This window comes from Monodelphis domestica, chromosome 4 (assembly GCF_027887165.1).
Source record: "Monodelphis domestica isolate mMonDom1 chromosome 4, mMonDom1.pri, whole genome shotgun sequence".
In the NCBI taxonomy this organism is placed as follows: Eukaryota; Metazoa; Chordata; class Mammalia; order Didelphimorphia; family Didelphidae; genus Monodelphis; species Monodelphis domestica.
In genome coordinates this window covers 32,283,402-32,302,334 of record NC_077230.1, presented here as the reverse complement: position 1 = coordinate 32,302,334, position 18,933 = coordinate 32,283,402, and the positions used below count along the sequence as shown (strand labels likewise).

At 35.2% G+C, this 18,933-nt stretch overlaps 1 protein-coding gene across 11 annotated transcripts in view; it reads right to left on the bottom strand.

Annotated features, from left to right (window-relative positions):
- Positions 1-18,933, bottom strand: part of DMD (dystrophin) — a 2,399,796-nt gene that overhangs the window by 523,793 nt on the left and 1,857,070 nt on the right. For all 11 annotated transcript variants that reach the window (XM_007493357.3, XM_056797113.1, XM_056797116.1 and 8 more), the window contains one exon: positions 2,658-2,847. In XM_007493357.3, the coding sequence (XP_007493419.2) occupies positions 2,658-2,847 (190 nt within the window). The remainder of the gene's footprint in view (positions 1-2,657; positions 2,848-18,933) is intronic.

Sequence of the window (18,933 nt, the reverse complement as noted above, 5' to 3'; positions counted from 1 at the left end):
CTTATAAGCCAATTGATGAATATGTATACATCCTTTGAATATTGTGTTATTGCAAAAGGGAGGCATTACAATTGATCCGAGAGAGCAGGAAAGTGGCACTATCTGCCAATAGCCTTGATTACCCTCGCTTGCACGCTAGAGCTGCCTATAGGCATTAAATAGAAGCTTGAGGACCCAGAACCTTTGGGGCAGTGTTCCAGAATCATTGCAGAGCTGATTGTGTAATCAGAAATAAAGTCAGAAACTCAAAGGAGACCTCTGTGGAAAAGCAGAAAAGATCTATGTATTCAGTGTTCTCAAATAGCTTGCCCTGCAGACCTGCTTTTTAATTCTTCCCTTATGTATGTCTCCCTGGGGACGTCTTCTGCACCAAGCGGTCCTGGAAGCGATCCTCAGATTCTTGGCACAGAAGGCCTGAAGTGGTTTGGGGGATGATGACTCACAGGTTAATGACAGCTGCATCCTTACGGAAACCTACTGAGGACCTCCCTGTTACCTGTGAGCAGGCGTGTGGCGCGCCAAAGGTCACCGGAACCACATATATTGGGGATGACATCCCTTCTGAAGACAGGATTGACTATATTATATTCTGGTAAGATATAATCATCTAGAGCTTAGGTTTTATAAGCTTGTCAAAGTCAGGGATCATTATTTTTCATCACTAAATGGTGTTGGATGCAAATATTAAGTATTCAATAAGGATATATTGAAATTGGAAAAGAGTACTATGAAAACCCTCTATTGTCAGTCTATGCTTCTGCAAAGGCCACCCCAAGACTGAGATGCACACCTTCTTCCCTCTCCCTCTTAGCTTCCCTCTTTTCTCACAAGATTCAACAACTTCTAGATAGTCTTTCCTCTTTCTCTATAGGCATTCTAATGACCAGCATATTCACTTTTACCTATATACTTATACGAAGGCACATGATGCATTCCTTGATAGAATATAAATTCCTTGAATACAGAGCCCATTTCAGTTCACCAACTACATCCCCAGGGCCACACAGTGTCTGGGACATGGTAGTTCTTATTGATAATACTTAAGAATTTATTAATAAAGTCCCCAAAAGTTGTTTCTTTGACTAAATTCTTGATTACAGACTATTTTCTTGTCTTTGAGGTGTTTCTTCTCAAAGATGACTATTATGGGAAAAAACAATCATTTTAATAACAAGCATTTATTAAACACTTACCATGTTATCAGATACTTCTAGAAACTGGGGGTTAGAATTTTTTTAAAGGAACAATCTTTACTCTCAAGGAGTTTTAATTTTAACAGGGAATTTCTAGTTTAGTCTAATAATCGACAAGTTTTCCTCTAAAGACTAAATGAATTATAGCAGTGTATTTTCTAGCTGTTCATTTAAGAGCTATCAAAAATTGACATTTGGAATGTTTTAAATTTCCATCACTTCAGGGAATTAGATTTTTACTATTTAAAGAAAGCTACTTAAGAAACAAAACGATATGCTTCAGTAGAATATACCTTTTTTTTTTTAACAATAATTTCCAGAACAGTCCAATTGAATAAAGAAGCAATTTGGGCATCATGATGAACTAATGAAGGTATTATTTCATATAAGTTGCCATTTTTCTGATCCTCACTCAACAGTATACCAGGTTGTTTAAATATAATTCTTTATAAAAAAAGCTTCCTAGACATTGATACAATATTAAATGAAACAGTATATACAACTGCTCTCAAAAAGATTTCAAGCAAATATGAATGATCACTTGACCTAAAATAAGAATGAAAAAATTCCCAAAGCAAAGAATATATTTTTCCTCCAAAAGTAAGTAAAACTTGAGACTTCTGTAATTTGAGGCAGAAATGGCTAAGTGCTCTTAATGTGAGGGTAAGAGTCCACAAATATGTTGTAAGGAACTTCCCATCATTTGTTGAATCACAAAAGACTATGCCAAATGCTCATGCCAATTTACTGTGCCAATATAAAATATAAAAGTCATGTTTTGTGAACAAAAGAAATGAGTGGTTCATTAAAATAGTATTCCTTTGACAGAATATGATTTCAACCAAAATTCTATTTTGAATGCAAATATAGAACTTTATAGACATCATTTTTGTTTCTAGGGAAAACAATTGTCAGAAAATTGTATGATCATTAACTATGACAAATTTAGCCATCTCGTTTGTATTTGCCCAAATCATGTTAGGAAGAAAGCCACAGCCAGATTAGCATTAAAAAATGTATTTGAAAGTAATGAAGGAAAACTGTTTCATTTAGGAACACTAAATAAAACAGACAATTTATACACAGACTCTCCACAAAAAAATTAAATAAACACTAAAAGATCACTGCCCTTTCATTTGAATAATAACAATGCTAGCTTTAGATAAGAAAAGTTTCCCTTTAAGAATAAAAGCTACTGCTTATTTGCATCTCACATACAAATTTCTTTCCTTTCCTGATTAGCCTTCTCTGGAAGGCCAGGATATTGAGAGAAATTGCTAGAAGTCCTTCAGTGAATGACATTTATATTTTGGTGGTAAAAATTCCCAAAGCAATCATCAAAGATACCAGAGCACACAACATCTGTTTCATTATACCCTAAGAATGTCCAATTGTACCACAAAGGCTAAAATTAATTGCTCCCTCAGATTCTTGAGAGCTTTAATTTGGAAACTCTTGACTTACCTGCCACTGTTTCATGAGCTCTCGAACTCCCTTGGTGTCCTCCAGTATTCTCTCCTTGTGGGTGGCATCCTGCAGGACATTGGCTGTAGTCTCTGCCTCAGTGAGCCAGGCAAGGAACTTTTCCAGATCCAGGGGGAACTGTTGTAGCAGCCGATGGGCTGCTTCCAGAGCAGCTTCTCTCTCATTAACCCTATACAAGAGCAATTAAATGACTAGCATCAGAAAAGTTTAATGAATTAACTTCATTTAAAAAAGAATGAGAAAAAAGACAGGAAAGAGATACAAAACAAATTTATATATATATATGTATATGTATATATATGTATATATTTAGTCTACATAAGGGTCTAAGTGGGAAGTATAGATTAATATCTTTGATTAAGAAAATCAGTAAATAAGCATTTATTAAATGCTTACTTATGTGCCAAGTACTGGGACTTAAAAAAATAACCTTGACTCTCAGGAAGCTTAAATTATAACATGAAGTGGTATATTTTCTTGAGAACAAAGAAAATAGCTTACTGAAATGAACTTTTATATTTTCAGTGATTTCAATTGAATTCATTTATGTGGGTCCAAATTATAATCATAATCAAGCCATTTATCTTTTTTGGTGGCTTCAGTTTCTTTATCTATATACTGAAAGGATTTGTACTAGATGTGTAGTTAAGTTATTCAGTTGCGTACAAATCTTTGTCATGTCATGAACCACAGCAGGTGAGGCTTTTCTATCCTCTTCTATCTTCCAAAAGTCCATTCAATTTAGACTAAGTAATAATAAATGACAATTTAAATAGCATTTTTTCAATATTTGAAGCTTTATGTAGACATGTATACATATGCACACACTACATTGGAACCTCATAGCGATCCTCTGAGATACAAATATATTACTATCCCCATTTTATAAATGAGGAAATAGAGAAAATGGAGAAATCAGATAGATTGCTAATGTCAGACAAGTTGTAAATAGAAGACTCAAGATTTGAACCTAACTCTCTCTGACTCCAAGTCTGGTACTCTACTATGCCATATTTATCTCTCATATCCTCTGAGATCTCATCCTATTGGAATCCCACAATTGTATAAATTTATTTTTTCTTCTAATATCTGCTCTCTAGTTATAATTTTCAAAAAAGTTATTTTCAACTTTTCCCCCTTCCTCGCTTCCCACAAATCAGTTGTAAGATTCAACCTGGCTATGAAATCAGGCCTATACAACTAGAAAAATATTAATTGATCATGGATATACTAAGCCAATATAATAAAAATGACAATCTTACCTAAATTAATTTACCTATTCAAGTACATACCAACCAAACTACCCAAAATTATTTCCTAGAGTTAGAAAAAAAGTTATAACAAAATTCATCTGGAAGAACAAAAGGTCAAGAATATGGAGTGAATTAAAGAGGAAAAAAAAAGTAAGGAAGTCTAGCTGTAACATATCTCAAAGCATACTATAAAATAGTAATCATCAACATAATATGGCACTAGCTAAGAGATAGATCATGGGATCAATGAAATAGATTAGGAAATTAACACACAATAGTTAATGACCATAGTAACTCAGTGCTCAATAAACCAAAAGATCTAAGCTGTTGGGGAAAAAAATCATTATTTAACAAAAGTGCCAGGAAAACTGGAATACAGTATGACAGAAATTAGACCTAGACCAACATCTCCTTTCTCACCAAGATAAAGTCAAAATGAATTCTTGATCTTGATATAAAGAGGGACACCATAAATAAATTAGGAGACTATGGAAAAGTTTGTGTCAGACTTACAGATAAGGGAAGAATTTATCACTAAACACAGAGAACACTACAAAAAACGAAATGAATAATTTTTATTGCATTAAATCAAAAAGTTTCTGTACAGACAAAATCAATGCAACCAAGATCAGAAGGTATGGAAGGAAATTCTTGATTCTTTTTGTCTATTCTGAGTTTATACTTGTAAAAAGGGACTTCTTTATTCTCTTTGCCTAGTTGGAGTTAACACTTTGGTTAACAATAACTTAAACTAGATAGTGAAGACAGGATTAACTCTCCTTTCTCTACCTTTTGATTGAATCAACACAAGATAGAACTAGGTGGAGGAGCTTGCAAACAACTTAGAGAATTCAAACCCACAGAAATTCAATCTGCCAGGAAACTGTGAACACTTTTGATAAGAATTCACACCTCCAGAAGGTGAGAAGTGGATCCCATAAAGACTTCCCCTCCAGGAAGTGCTGGGTAATTTGGAAGTTGTTACTGGTCCTTGTGAAGTGTGGAAAGGAAATAAAAGTCACTATAAAAGGCCCTGAATTTCTGGGACTGAGGAGGTCAGCTTCAAGAGAAGTTCAGCTTCAAGAAGAAAGTCAACTTGAAGAAGAAAGTCAGCTTAAGGAAGAAAGTCAGCCTTAGGAGTCACCTTCAGCTCAAGTCATGGCTTGACCTGCCTCTTGGAGGGAACTTGGATGAGTAAATAGCTGACTTTCCCTTCCTGTCTTCTGGAGCAATATTTAATAAGACAGGCTAATATCATCTCTACCCTTTTGTATTTCTCTCGTTTCACTCTTTCCACCTCTTTTATAAATAAAAGCTATTAAAAGTAATTTTATCTTTGAGCAATAATACTTTGAATCAGTGACTATAATTATTATTTATAATTTTCATGTATTTTAGTCAAACCATTAAAATTAAAATTTAATTCCTACAATGGGAAACAACAAATGTACGCACGAGCAAGTGTGCATGTGTGTGTGTGTGTGTGTGTGTGGTGATTTTAAAACCAAATGTCTCTGACAAAAGCCTCATTTTTCAAAAATGTAGAGATCTGAGCCAAATTTATAGGAATAAAAAGCAAAATTATAAATGTCCAAGGATACAAAAAGGCAGTTCTCAGATGAAGAAATTAAAAGTGTCTATAGTCATGTGAGGAAATTCTTCAAATCATTATTGATTAGAGAAATGCAAGTTAATGAATCTGAGATGCCACCTTATACCTATCAGTGTGGCTAATGTGACCAAAAAGGAAAATTATAAATGTTGGAGGGGACATGAGAAAATCGGGATGCTAATACAGCACTGGTAGAACTGTGAAATGATATAACCATTCTGTAGAGCAATATGGAACCACACTCAAAGAACCACAAAATTATGGATAGCCTTTGATCCAGGATTACCACTACTGGCTCTGTATCCCAAAGAGCTTATGGATAAAAGGAAAAGACTTACTTGTACCAAAATATTTTTATCAGCTCTTTTTGTATTGGCAAAGAATTTGAAATTGAAGGGGTATCTATCCATTTGGGAATGGTTGAACCAGCAGTGTTATATGGTCATAATGGAAAACTATTGTACAATATGAAATGATGAATAGTATGAGTTGAGAAAAATGTGAGCAAAACCAGGTGTATGTATGTATGTATGTATGTATGTATGTAATGGAAATACTGTATGATAATCCACTGTGAGGGACTAAACTCTTATCAACAGAACAAAGTTCCAAGATAATCTCAAAGGACTCATGATAAAAAACAAAACAAAACAAAACACGTAAAACCCCCTGCTATCCACAGTCAAGGAAGGAATATTGAAATCTGATTGCAAATCAAAGCATGCTATCTTTCACATTATTTTCTTCATGAGTTTTTAATTGTATATGTGACACATGCCTTCAGTCATGATATGGCTAATATAAAAATATGTATTTAATGAAAGCACTGATATAACCTATTGCCCTGGGGAGGAGGTGGAAGAAGGGAGGAAGGGGGGGGGGGAGGGAAAGGATCTGAATTACAAAATGTCAGAAAATATTTTTCAAAAATTGTCTCACTATGTAATAAAAAAATTCAATAAAAAATCAAATTCAAACTAGTTTACTTCTCGAATGTCTCTCATCTTTATTCTTTGTTTTCTAGAGGGTGCAGTGGCTATGGCACTGAACTTATAGCCAGGAAGAATGGAGTACAATCCAGCTTCAGACTTACTAGCTGGGTGATCCCGGGCAAGACACAGAAACTCTATCTCCCTGAGTTTCTTGCCTGTAAAATGGGGACAATAATAATATCTACTTCCCAGAGCTGTTCCAAGAAGAAAATTAGATAATACGTGTAATGCACTTTGCAAATGGAATAATTATTATGGTTGATATTATTTTTTATTATTATTCCTAATCTAACAGCTAGGCATAGTTCCTTATCACTTGCCTTGACTACTGAAAACTTTATTATTTTTCTCCAACTCTCTTTTTCAATTCATCCTTCATATCATTGCCAGAATCTTTTAATGTCTCCTTATTAAGTACTGACTAAATCCAAATTCCTTAGCATAACTTTTAAGGGTCTTCAATATTGTTGCTATTCAGTCTTTTCAAGTTTTTTCTCATTCTTCATGACCTCATTTAGGTTGTTTTGGGTTTTTTTTTTTTTTGGCAAAGGTATTAGAGGAGTTTTGCTGACTCCAGACCCAGCTCTTTATCCACTGTACCTTCTCTATTCCACATAGTCTACATAGCCTTTTCTCACATTAATCGCTGGCATGTAGGTGTTGTATGTTCTAGTCAAAGTTTTGACTATCCATGGTTGAAGCCACCTCTTCTTCCATCTCTGCACCTTTGCTTATGAAACCCCATATATATCTGGAATCAGTCATTCGATTAAGTATCTATTAAGCCCCTGTTGTGTATTATGCCCTTTTTTAGGTTATGGGAAATACAAAAAAAGAAGACTCCTTCTCTTCAAGGAATTTCTATTTTGTAGAGAATGAGAAATGGGAGGTCTATGTACATGTATGCACCCCTCAAAATCTAATTTATCCTCTAGGCTTCAGTTCAAATGCTAACATCTCCGTCAAGCCTTCCTTGATTGCTGCTTGGGTCTTACTGGGTATTTGGTTTGTACCAGTATATTAAAGATATATTGCTTGACATTATAGTTTTTGAGCTTTCTCTGATTTTGAACTTATAACTCACCCAGCAAATAACATGACATTATGCACATACTTATTATTGTGTAATAAATGTCTAAGATGAATTCAGCAAGCAATTATTGAGTACCAATTTTGTGCAAGGAACTATGATTATCAGTTCTTATCACTTCCTTTTTGAAGATTTATTCATTTTCAGCTACCTCCAAAGTTTACTGTCATAGAACAAGTTCATCTTTGAATATAAAAAGTAGCATTCCTCCTACAGATAATGTATTCTTTAACTGAGATACACTGGAGTTTCCTATCCCAGCAAGTAGATGCCAAGAAACAGATCGGGAAAAGAATGCCAAAGACAGAGACCTAAAGAGACAGATGAACTAAGAATAGTCTTGGGAGAAAATGAAACTAGGGAACTTAGAGTGAAAACCAGGCCTGAGAGAGTGAAAGAAAAAAAAGAAGCACAGGAAAAAGCAAAGGAAAGCATTAAAACAAAAAAGAGGGCCAAAGGAAGGAAGAATTTGACATAAATAACACTGATTTGCTTAAGCTGCACATCTCATCGTCATACATCCATGAAACTAGGGACATTTTTTATGGAAAAATAATTTTCATTCTTTATCAAAAGAATACAAAATTATTCTAAAATGAAACAACAATTTAAAGAATAGGCACATTATCTATGGATATTTTTACATAGTTATTATATATGTATACATTTGTGCTTGGTAAAGCATTGAAATAATAACAGCTTGAGAGAAAAGATTGCCTCAGGCAGAACCAGTTCTATTTGAAAACATTCAGGTATTTTTCCCTTGGTATGTGGAAATCAGTACTCAATTTACATGGCTTATTTGCCTCCTACCAATACACAGATACTTTCTGCGATTATAAATGAGCTAAAATTAATTTTTAAAATTGAACCCCTGAATATGACACACATTGCTCATTAAGACAAGATTTTCAATAATTATGCAAAACTGCAATTTATTTCAGCAGCATCTTTATCATGGGTTGTGCATATTAGGCAATAAACAACTCCTGTAGAGCCCCAGGCAGCAGGGCACAAGACTGAGCCATTTATTCATCACTGGTGAAGTTTTGCTGAGCTGGCACTCTTTGGCACTGTAGTTATTGCTATCATACTAGATAAAAACCTCTGTGCATTAACTGATGACAGATAGAACAGGATTATGAAGATACAGCTACTGAAGAAATGAGTACTGCACCTAAACTATTTATCGGCTCCCAAATAAACTTAACTGAACTCAATTTAATTGAACAACAGCCCATCAGGGTTTGGATTGGTCAAAGAAGTTAAAATAGACAGAGTTCCAGAGCTGATTGTCATTGATGAAGAAACTTGGTGCACTGGGCTCTGCATCTCTTCATATAGAAAGAACTAGGAAAACCTTAAAGGTCTTTCAATAACAATGAATGTCTTACTTGATTATTCTGCTATGAAACAAGATTTCTAGGATGTGTAGTCCAAAGACACAGTCAATTCTTTATCCATTCTTACCACTATATCTCAGCTTGATCTAAATATTTTTGCTCAATTTGTCATATTACAGATGACAAACAAAAAATTGCATCCTGACATATTCTCCAATATATCCCAAAGTCATTCAAAATGAAATGAAAGCTGGAAAGATGATTCCATGAAAGGCAGGACAGAATAATAGACCAAGGAAAGGTTGGGGGATTAGGAAATGTATTCTTTTATCTCCAGTTTCATCACAAGGATGATGTGACCTTGAGGCATCTTAGTTTTTCAATCTGTAAACTCAGAACCCCATTTACCCTCTGCATCCAAAGGGATTAACTAGTAGATAACTTTCCAACACTTATTTGTTAAGTAGGATGTACATAAATCATAGGAAAAGGTTCCTCTGAGACAATGGGATTTTCAGTCAAGCCCTACCAGTGAGTTAATTACCTTGTAAATTAGGTCCTTAGGGAAAAACAGTAACTTTCTTGGGTCAGTAGGGCACCATTTTCTTAAATGGTACCCTCGTGGTCTGAAATACATTGAGAATATAAGGCTTAATATTTTCTAAGCAATATAGATCATCTCTATCCCCAATCCCAAGAGCAGTAGCAAGTCACTACAATGCAGTATCGTTGAATTTTTTTTTTCTTTTTGTGGGAATTTTGAGAGCTTTCCTCTTTCCTGGATATCAATCAGAGTGTAAATTAAGAGGATGTTGATTCATATGCTCTTATAGGAGGTAATTGAGTTTACTACTAATTTAACAAGAATAATTCATGAAAATAAGAAATTGTCAAATGGAATGCTTCCTCCTTATTTACTCTAGGTGAGCTCTTTTTCATTCCAGTCTTGTTTTTGTTTTTTTCCTCCCCTGATAGCAGCCTAACTATCAGTGGCCTTAGAAGAACACTGAGTTATTTCATGGGTCCTTTTATTTTGAGGTCCAGATCCTTTCACCAAGGTCTCTTCCCACTCCTTGTCAGAAACTTCATTTATCTTTAAAATTTTTTTGGCTGGAGTCTTTTGAACAGTTTACCCAGGGCACATTTTGTGGTTCCTGCTTCAGACAGTAAAACTGTTAGTTACATCTCTAGTATCAAGGCATGTATATATAATCCCTAAATTTAATTATGCCAGGCGCAGATTATGAATAAGTAAAGGGCTTTTTCATTTCCATTTTTGTGCATGCAAAATAGCTCTTAATGCATTTCTTAATTTCCCATTTCCCTTAACCATTTGATTTGAAATGGCTTTACTAAAATATAAATGTAAAAATAAAAAAGAAAGCTTAAAAATATTTAAGAAGAAAGATGGAACATTTATTAAAGGCTTACTATGTGCCAGGCATTGTGCTAGATACTATAAAAATATTATTTCATCCTCTCAACAATGCAGGGAAGTAGGTACTTTTATTACCCCAATTTTATACTAGAAGAAACTGAAGCAGAGGCTTAAGTGAATTCTTTGGGGTCACAAAGTAATTAGGTGTCAAAGGCCAGATTTGATCTCAGATCTTCCTTTCTCCAGGAGCAGAGTTTTATCCAGTGTGGACAAGAGAAAAAATCTTTAGGAATCTTTGAATTCTTTTATTCCCAATGATAAATTTGGCATAGACCTCCACAAGAGAAATTATGGTAACATGAAGAAAAAAGAAAATATACTGTATTCAAGGAAAATACCTAAAAATTAAAAATGAGCTTAATTCAGAGAGATCTATTTTTAATTGACCAAAGTTGAATAATCCTAAAGTACCTAGATACAGTCTCTGTATAAGTCATATGTAAATGTCTGGCTAGAACAGAGTTTGAAACTTGTTCTGGTGACCTCAAAAGTTTTTGAACTTCTATATAAAACTTTATTTCACTATACTCTCTAAACAAAGTTTTTAATGAGACTAATCCTTCCTATTGAAATGACAAAGTATATTGTCATGGTACATAAGGACTACAACTAAGAAGTGAATATTGAGAATGAGTCCTGCCCATCTTGGGAGTAGAGAGAGTCATGCAATTGTTCCATAGGAAAGGCAGGGAATTCTCATACACATTCTTTCTTTTTTTATGTGTCAAGAGACTAGAGAAAAGCATCTTTTATTGTTCTTTCAATGGGGTACACAGCCAGTTCAGCCTTTTTTACATGCTAATAAATTTTCATTAAAAAAGTCTTTGCCTAGATACTAAGAAGTGAAAATTATAATATAGGGGGTGATGTGTTAGAACTTTGAAAACTGTAACTAACTCTTTTACCTGTTCAAGGTCTTAGTTTCTTGTGTGTGAAATTGGTTGTGTAGAGTAGTTCCTCTAGAAATTCTGTTCTTTTAAAGATGTGATTCCATGTGTTTGTATTGGGGGAAAAAAGTAAGTGGATTTGGAGTCAGGAGATATAGGTTCGAATCACAACTCTGTTACTTACTTGTGACCTTGGAAAAGTCTCTGTGCTTTAGCCTTATTGTCTATGAAACGAGGAAGCTTGACTAAATGGCCTCTGAGGTTCCCTTCCAGCTTGAAAATTGTCATTATATAATCTTGTGTCATGGCTTTGCTTAACTCTATTGTATTTTAGTCTTGCAAGGAAGGCTTTAAATTGGGGTGAAAAGAAGAAGGAAATAGGCAATATATACAACCGGGGGGTGGGGGGGCAGGTAGTGGTTCAATGGTTAGAGCACTGGTCTTGAGTAAGAAATACTCAAGTTCAAGTCCAATCTTGACACTAGCTGTGTGACTCTAGGCAAGTGACTTAATCTCTGTTTGCCTCAGTGCCCTCAATTGTAAAATGAGCTCAATAAATCACATCTAATTTGCAGGGTTGTTGTGAGGATAAAATGAGATAATAGTCAATAAAAGAGCTTAGCAGAGTACATAGCAGATGTCATATACATATTTAATTCTTTTTCCTTTTTCTTTCTTTTATACTATAAGATGACTGGAGCCCAGAACACAGAGGTGTCTCTGAACCTTTTTTTTTTTCAAATGAGAGAATTTCCAAAAGACAGAATCACGATAAGCTAGGTCTTCAAGTCTACAGTGCATCACCAAAAAACCCTGTACAAAGCTGGAAATCTGTGGAGATTTCATTTCAATCTTCATTCGCTTCTCTCCCTTGCACCCCTTCCCAACACAAGATAGGGGGTGAGGAGAGCTGCCCGCATACACTCGGTAGAAGAGAGTCCTGAATTTCTCATGGCAAGGTCTATGAGCATTGATTAATGTTGGTAAGATATTCCTTGCTTAGATCCATAGTTGTAAAGGCACTTTATCAGTTCAAAGAAAGTATAGGTTTATGATGAACTTATAGCATGGCTATGCTATCATGGAAAATAAATATAAACATGATGAATACAAGCAACACTGCACTCCTAGAGTAGACTGACAGAAAGTTATTTAGCCCAGGTGCTTCTGTAAGTGTGATAAATTGGGAAATTCACAGTGCTCAGTGGTCTGCTAAATCATGCTCCCATATGCTGGTCTACTCTTACCACAAAGAGCAATATGATAAAACAGGCTGGATTATTTATTCTTTATTTGGATTTTGTTTTCATTTTTTATTATGTTTCTCTGGGATATATTTAAGGGAAGGATTAACAATGAAGGTCACAATTTAGGTCACTGGTGAATGCACGATATTAGGAAATTCAAGAAACAGAACTGGATGCAGGTAAGAAAGGATGTTTTGGAAGTACTTCAAAGTAGGAAATTCACAGTCCAAGATGGCAGATGCTTTTGTTGTCTGTAATACTAGCCATGGGCTCCACTTGTGGTTCTTGTGTTTCCCTAAGGGGTCCTGTTCACTTCAGTCTTTGGAGATACAAGGATACAGAGAAGAGGAGGGGAGGCAGTGGCTTATGCCTATCAAGAATAATTTTATAAGGGGGAAGGGGCAGCTAGGTGGCTCAATGGATGGAGAGCCAGGCCTAAAAATGGGGAGTCCTGGGCTCAAATCTGGTCTCAGATACTCCCCAGCTGTGTAACCCTGACCAAGTCACTTAACCCTCCTTGCCTAAACCTTACTGCTCTTCTGCCTTGGAATCAATGTACAGTATTGATTCTAAGATGGAAAATAAAGGTTTAAAAAATTAATTCTATAAGATGCTTGTGATTCCTCCTAAGAAGACTACAAGTGGGATCTGCAGTGCTTTTCACACAAATTTGCTAAATCAATGTTTGCTAAACTGAATGGAATGAAATCAAACATCACTATCATAGCTGGGTTGTATCTACAGAGGCACTGTAGGCTAAGTGATCAGTCTCTATTTTTCACCGAGTTGACTTAGGTCACTACATTTTATGCCTCCGATAACTCACAATTTTATAATGAAGGGCCTGAGTCTGGGCTGTGCCAAAAGAAAAACCATAGTAGTATGGAGGACCCAGAAGGCACCCAGACAACACTTTTTTTGGTGGAAAATTTTATTTAATTAGTTAGTTTAGAATATTTTCCCTTGGCTACATGCTTCATGTTCTTTCCCTTCCCTCCTCCCACTCTCCTCCCAGAGCCAATGAGCAATTCCACCGGATTTTACATGCGCCATTGATCAAGACCTATTTCCATATTATTGATATTTGCACTAGGGTGATCATTTTGAGTCAAATATTTGGTAGAAGTAGATAGAGTGCCAGGCCTGGGAGTCAGGAAAACCTAAGTTCAAATTCAGCCTCAGCCATTTACTAGCTCTGTGACCCTGGGGAAATCTGTTAATATCGAGGTCCTCATCTATATAATGGGATCATAACAAAACCCACTTCACAGGGTTGTTGTGAGGATCATTGTAATTACTTAGCACAGTGATTGGAACATAGTAAGTACTATAAAATGATATGTTATTTATTTAAATATATAACTAAGAGATGAAAAGTTAGAAGAATTTACTAGAAAATCTCTATTCAAATTCTCTTCTTTGTGATATTTCATAATATTCTTTTTAAAATAGATAAACCAGATATATTTATCATTTAAGGCTCATTAAAAGTTTAAGAAAGAAGAAAACAGCTTGTAGAATAGCTGTGAAATGGTGTAGACAACTAAAATCTATAATTTTTTCCCCCTGGGCAGCCAGAGGTCTTTCTGGGATATAGGGTACAACTCCAGAAGTAAAGCAGAGCCCAAGAGGAATAATGATATATTTTAAAAAGGAAACAGCTATAAAAGTATCAACAACACACAGTTGCCTGTAGCTACTAAATCTATTTCAAGCTTATTCAAACTTACTCTCTGTGAATCAACAAGCATCACTATTATTATCAAAAATCCTAAAACTCTGTGTAAGAAGAAAAATAAGTAATTTTTAATCACCTAGAAGATTCCTTCTATTATATTATAGAATAGTGTGTTAAGTGGTAAGTGTGTGATTTAAGACATAAAAGTATTCTTTGCTGAAAGTGTGTATACACTTCCCCCTTTTTACTCTTTGCCATATCCTAGATGATGTGACCCTGACCTTAAGCTAAGACACTCCAGAAGGAGGACAAAGGGAGGGTGACCTGCTACTCCAATTTTTTAAACTTTTCTGCAAAATGTTTCCAAATCCACTTAAGGAACATTTTCTGCATGTTGTCTCTGTTAAGCAATTGTCCAAAGCCTATATAATCTTGGGTAACTGAAAATCAGATTGTCTCAGGCCACAGACTGGGACTTGGCTTGCAGATATCTGATTTCTGTATTTTGTGACCACAAAATAAAAGTTGGATCCTTGGCCCGAGATGCTGGCCCAGTTCTTTTAATCTCTTTCAGTGAATGTGGCAGAAGGGAAGGAAGAAGTCATTCTGTGATGTGGCTTTGTAAAAGTAAGAGATAAAGAGCCAATGTATAAGAATTAGCATTCCTTTTGGATGGAGATGAGACTTGAAGGGAGTGTGGGTTGTAAGTTTTGTTATATTCTGAGTCTTAGGATTCCCTATATTAAAGTGCCAGTTCTTGTACCTAAGAAAGCCCTAATCAGAGTCTATATAACTAAACAGAATTTTTTTTTTTAGCTCGCTACAGCATCTTCACTAGAAAAGAGAGTGCAGAGGAAGGAAAATAGCATCAGTGTGAATGAGAGGATCAGTGACAGCTACTGAGTGAAAAAAAATTTTGGGGGAAGCAACAAATAATTCCTAACTTGAGGGTCTTTAATTGACAATAAGGTACAGTTTCAGAAGTGCCCACCATATATTCTCAAATAGAGAATCAGAGCTAATACTGGGGAAATGGAGCTCATGGAAGACATTAATGAGAGATGCAATAGAAAGGGGAATGTAAAATTAAGAGAAAATTATACAGAACTTCCATAATTTTCACCAATCCCAGGAGGCTGGGGACAATTTAAAATTCTGACCAAGGAATAGAAACTCAATGATGTGGATGGGATGCCTATATTTGGTTTATATGAGTGTGCATTATTTTACTTGGGTTGTCATTATGAGTAATACTTAATAGCTCACAAAGCTATTATGGAAGTGTGTTAAAGTAATCATGGGAAGGTATCCTACTACTGTGTTGAATATATTACTAGGCTACCCTTTCCAACTATTTGCAAATGACAGTCAGGATGACTTCATCCCAGATGATCTTGCACAATTATTGAGTATATAAAAGCATAATATTCTATGTTCATAGACTCTCAGAGTTGGAAGGCACCTTAGCTATCTTCAAATTCAAACTGTCATCCGATGAAGGAATTCTTTCTACAACATTCTTAGAGTGGCTATCCAGTCTTTTATTGATTATTTCTAGTGATTAGGGGATTGTTATTTAGGTAACATACTCCTTTGTAAATGGTAAATGCTTTTAGAAAATTCTTCATATAGATTCAATGTCTCTCTTCCTTTAACTTCCACTCATTGATTCTAGTTCCACACTGGAGAGCAACAAGATCAAGTCAATTCCATTTTTCTACATGATGATTCTTCAAATATGCGAAGATCGTTACCATGACTCCCCTTCTCTAAGCTAAACATCACCAGTTCCTGAAGATTGTTCTTAATATGGTCATACTTAACAAACAATACAAAATTTCCATAACCACAATTGTTGATTTTGATTTTCTATTAAATAAGTTTTACCTGAGAGTATTTTAAAAACATGAATTTCTCTGTATTCTATTTTCAGAAAAGAAGAGACACATGCCAACATCAGGTAAATTAGGCACAACCATAATACTTCTGGACTCATCACAGACATCAAACACTGGTGAAAAAGTCGTCTTTTCTGTAGCAATTCTATTAGCAATTTACACTAATGGCTACCATGAATCTAAGCAAAAGCCTTCAATAAAGTAGAAACTAGTATCCCATTATTTCCTTGCCCAGCAACAACCTTAAGAATGAGGCTACATTTATCTTTGGAAGCCTGAGGAGTACTAAGACCTCCACTGCATGAGTTATATATGTTTGAGGTGTTGCTATTGGAGAAAAGGACCCTTTTGGTAAGGCCAATAAAGAAATGGGGCCTTGCTGTATCTTCTCAAATTAACTGTTGGTGCTTGCTCTTAATCCATAGGAAAAAGTCTAGCAATCCCACAGGAGCAGAAAAATATCTGGCCAGTTCTTGCTTCAAAACACAAAAATCCATTTTCAATGCAAATTTAAAGGTTCGCTATTCATCGACATCTGAATTAACGAGGTTCTCATCCTCTATCTCCTGAGGTCTGGTACTAAATTATCCAAACTTACCAGAGTTAATTGGAAACCATGACCTAAATGTTCCCAAAGTATTCCTGATTAGTTATCAGCAAGCTCATTCCCTTCTTTTGTCACCCGAACAACACATGATAACTTTAAAAATGGGTAGAAATAACACCAAAAGCAGGGTTTTTTTTCCAAGATGAACTACAGCTTTGAAGTGATCTGCTCAAACTTTCTTCATGAGTATAAAAATTTTAGTTAAAATTTCATTATCTTACACTTTAATATGAATTCTACACCCTTCAGAAGATAAAATATATTTTGAATTACCCAAGTTTCTTTTAAACATATATGCTACTATTTGTATTTGCTCTATATGAACTTTAAAAAATTGCAAATGCAAATGATAAGTATAGGAGAAGAAATATTTTAATTATCATTTCTTAGGAAATGATTGAGATACCTTAAAAAGGAAAATTATTCAAGAACATATGCAGAATATATCCTTTCTACTATGACCTATCCTTTCTCAGTTCCTTTCCTTTGACTGTGGGCCAAAATCCATTGAAAAAAATTAAAACAATGGCAGAAATGTTCACAACAACACTGGAAGATGTAGTATACGTTAGAAAATACATTTTAATATCCTATCCTGGTTTATTTCAAGAAAATCAGTAATTTTTCATCTAAGACCAATATTTTTCTATTTAGAGCTATCCAAATAAAACATTTAAAGATTAGTCCAATTCCATCAATTTAGTCCAATGGTTCTGAACCTTAGGATGTGATATAAGTTAGAGTTACTGGCAGGAGGTATCTACAGGAAACCACGATTTCCTCAGGGGAAAACATGAAAGACTTGCTCTTCAATTTCCTGGCCAAAAATTGAGAAAGGAAAAGAAAACAGGGAAACATTTGTTGGGGAGGAAAAAGATGAGAGGGAGGAGAGATTGGTCCCAGAATGAGTCCAATCTTCCAAGTCACAATATCACCAGCAATACCTCCTACTAGAAATAACAGTTATAGATGCACCAGATCCACAGGGGCCACCATATTGGATTTCTGCATTCGGTAATTCTATTTCACTCATTAGAAATATGAGAGAGAGACAGACAGACAGACAGACAGACACACACACACACACACACACACACAGAGACAGAGAGAAACAAATTGAGACAGAGAGAGACTAAGACTGAGACTATGTTCTGTTTTGGTGGAGACAGTGTCTGCAGCTTTTGAGCCATAAGGGTCACAAAAGCTCATTTTGTTGTTTAATTGATTTTTAGTAGTGTCTGTCTCTTTGTGACTCCATTTTTTGTTGTTTGTTGTTGTTGTTTTGGGGTATTTTTGCAAAGATGTTGGAGTAGTTTGCCATTTTCCTCTGGTAGTCATTTTACAGATGAGGGAACTGAAAGAAATAGAGTTAAGTGACTTGCCCAGAGTCACACAGCTAGTAAGTGTCAGAAGATAGATTTGAACTCAGGAAGAGGACATCCAGGGAAATAATGAAAAAAAAAAAACAAAGGAAGGGGGCCTTGCAGTCTCAGATCTCAAACTATATTACAAAGCAGCAGTCATCAAAACAATTTGGTACTGGATAAGAGACACAAAGGAGGATCAGTGGAATAGACTTGGGGCAAGTGACCTCAGCAAGACAATATATGATAAATCCAAAGATCCTAGCTCTTGAGTCAAAAATCCACTATTTGATAAAAACTGGTGGGAAAACTGGAAGACAGTGTGGGAGAGATTAGGATTAGATCAACACTTCACACCCTACACCAAGATAAATTCAAAATGGGTGACTGACATGAACATAAAGAAGGAAACTATAAGTAAATTAGGTAAACATAGAATAGTATACATGTCAGACCTTTGGGAAGGGAAAGACTTTAAAACCAAGCAAGACATAGAAAGAGTCACAAAATGTAAAATAAAAATTTCGACTACATCAAATTAAAAAGCTTTTGTACAAACAAAACCAATATAACTAAAATCAGAAGGAAAGCAACAAATTGGGAAGCAATCTTCATAAAAACCTCTGACAAAGGTTTAATTACTCAAATTTACAAAGAGCTAAATCAATTGTACAACAAATCAAGCCATTCTCCAATTGATAAACAGGCAAGGGACATGAACAGGCCAAAGAAATCAAAACTATTAATAAGCACATGAAAAAGTGCTCTACATCTCTTATAATCAGAGACATGCAAATCAAAACAACTCTGAGGTATCACCTCACCTAGCAGATTGGCTAACATGAC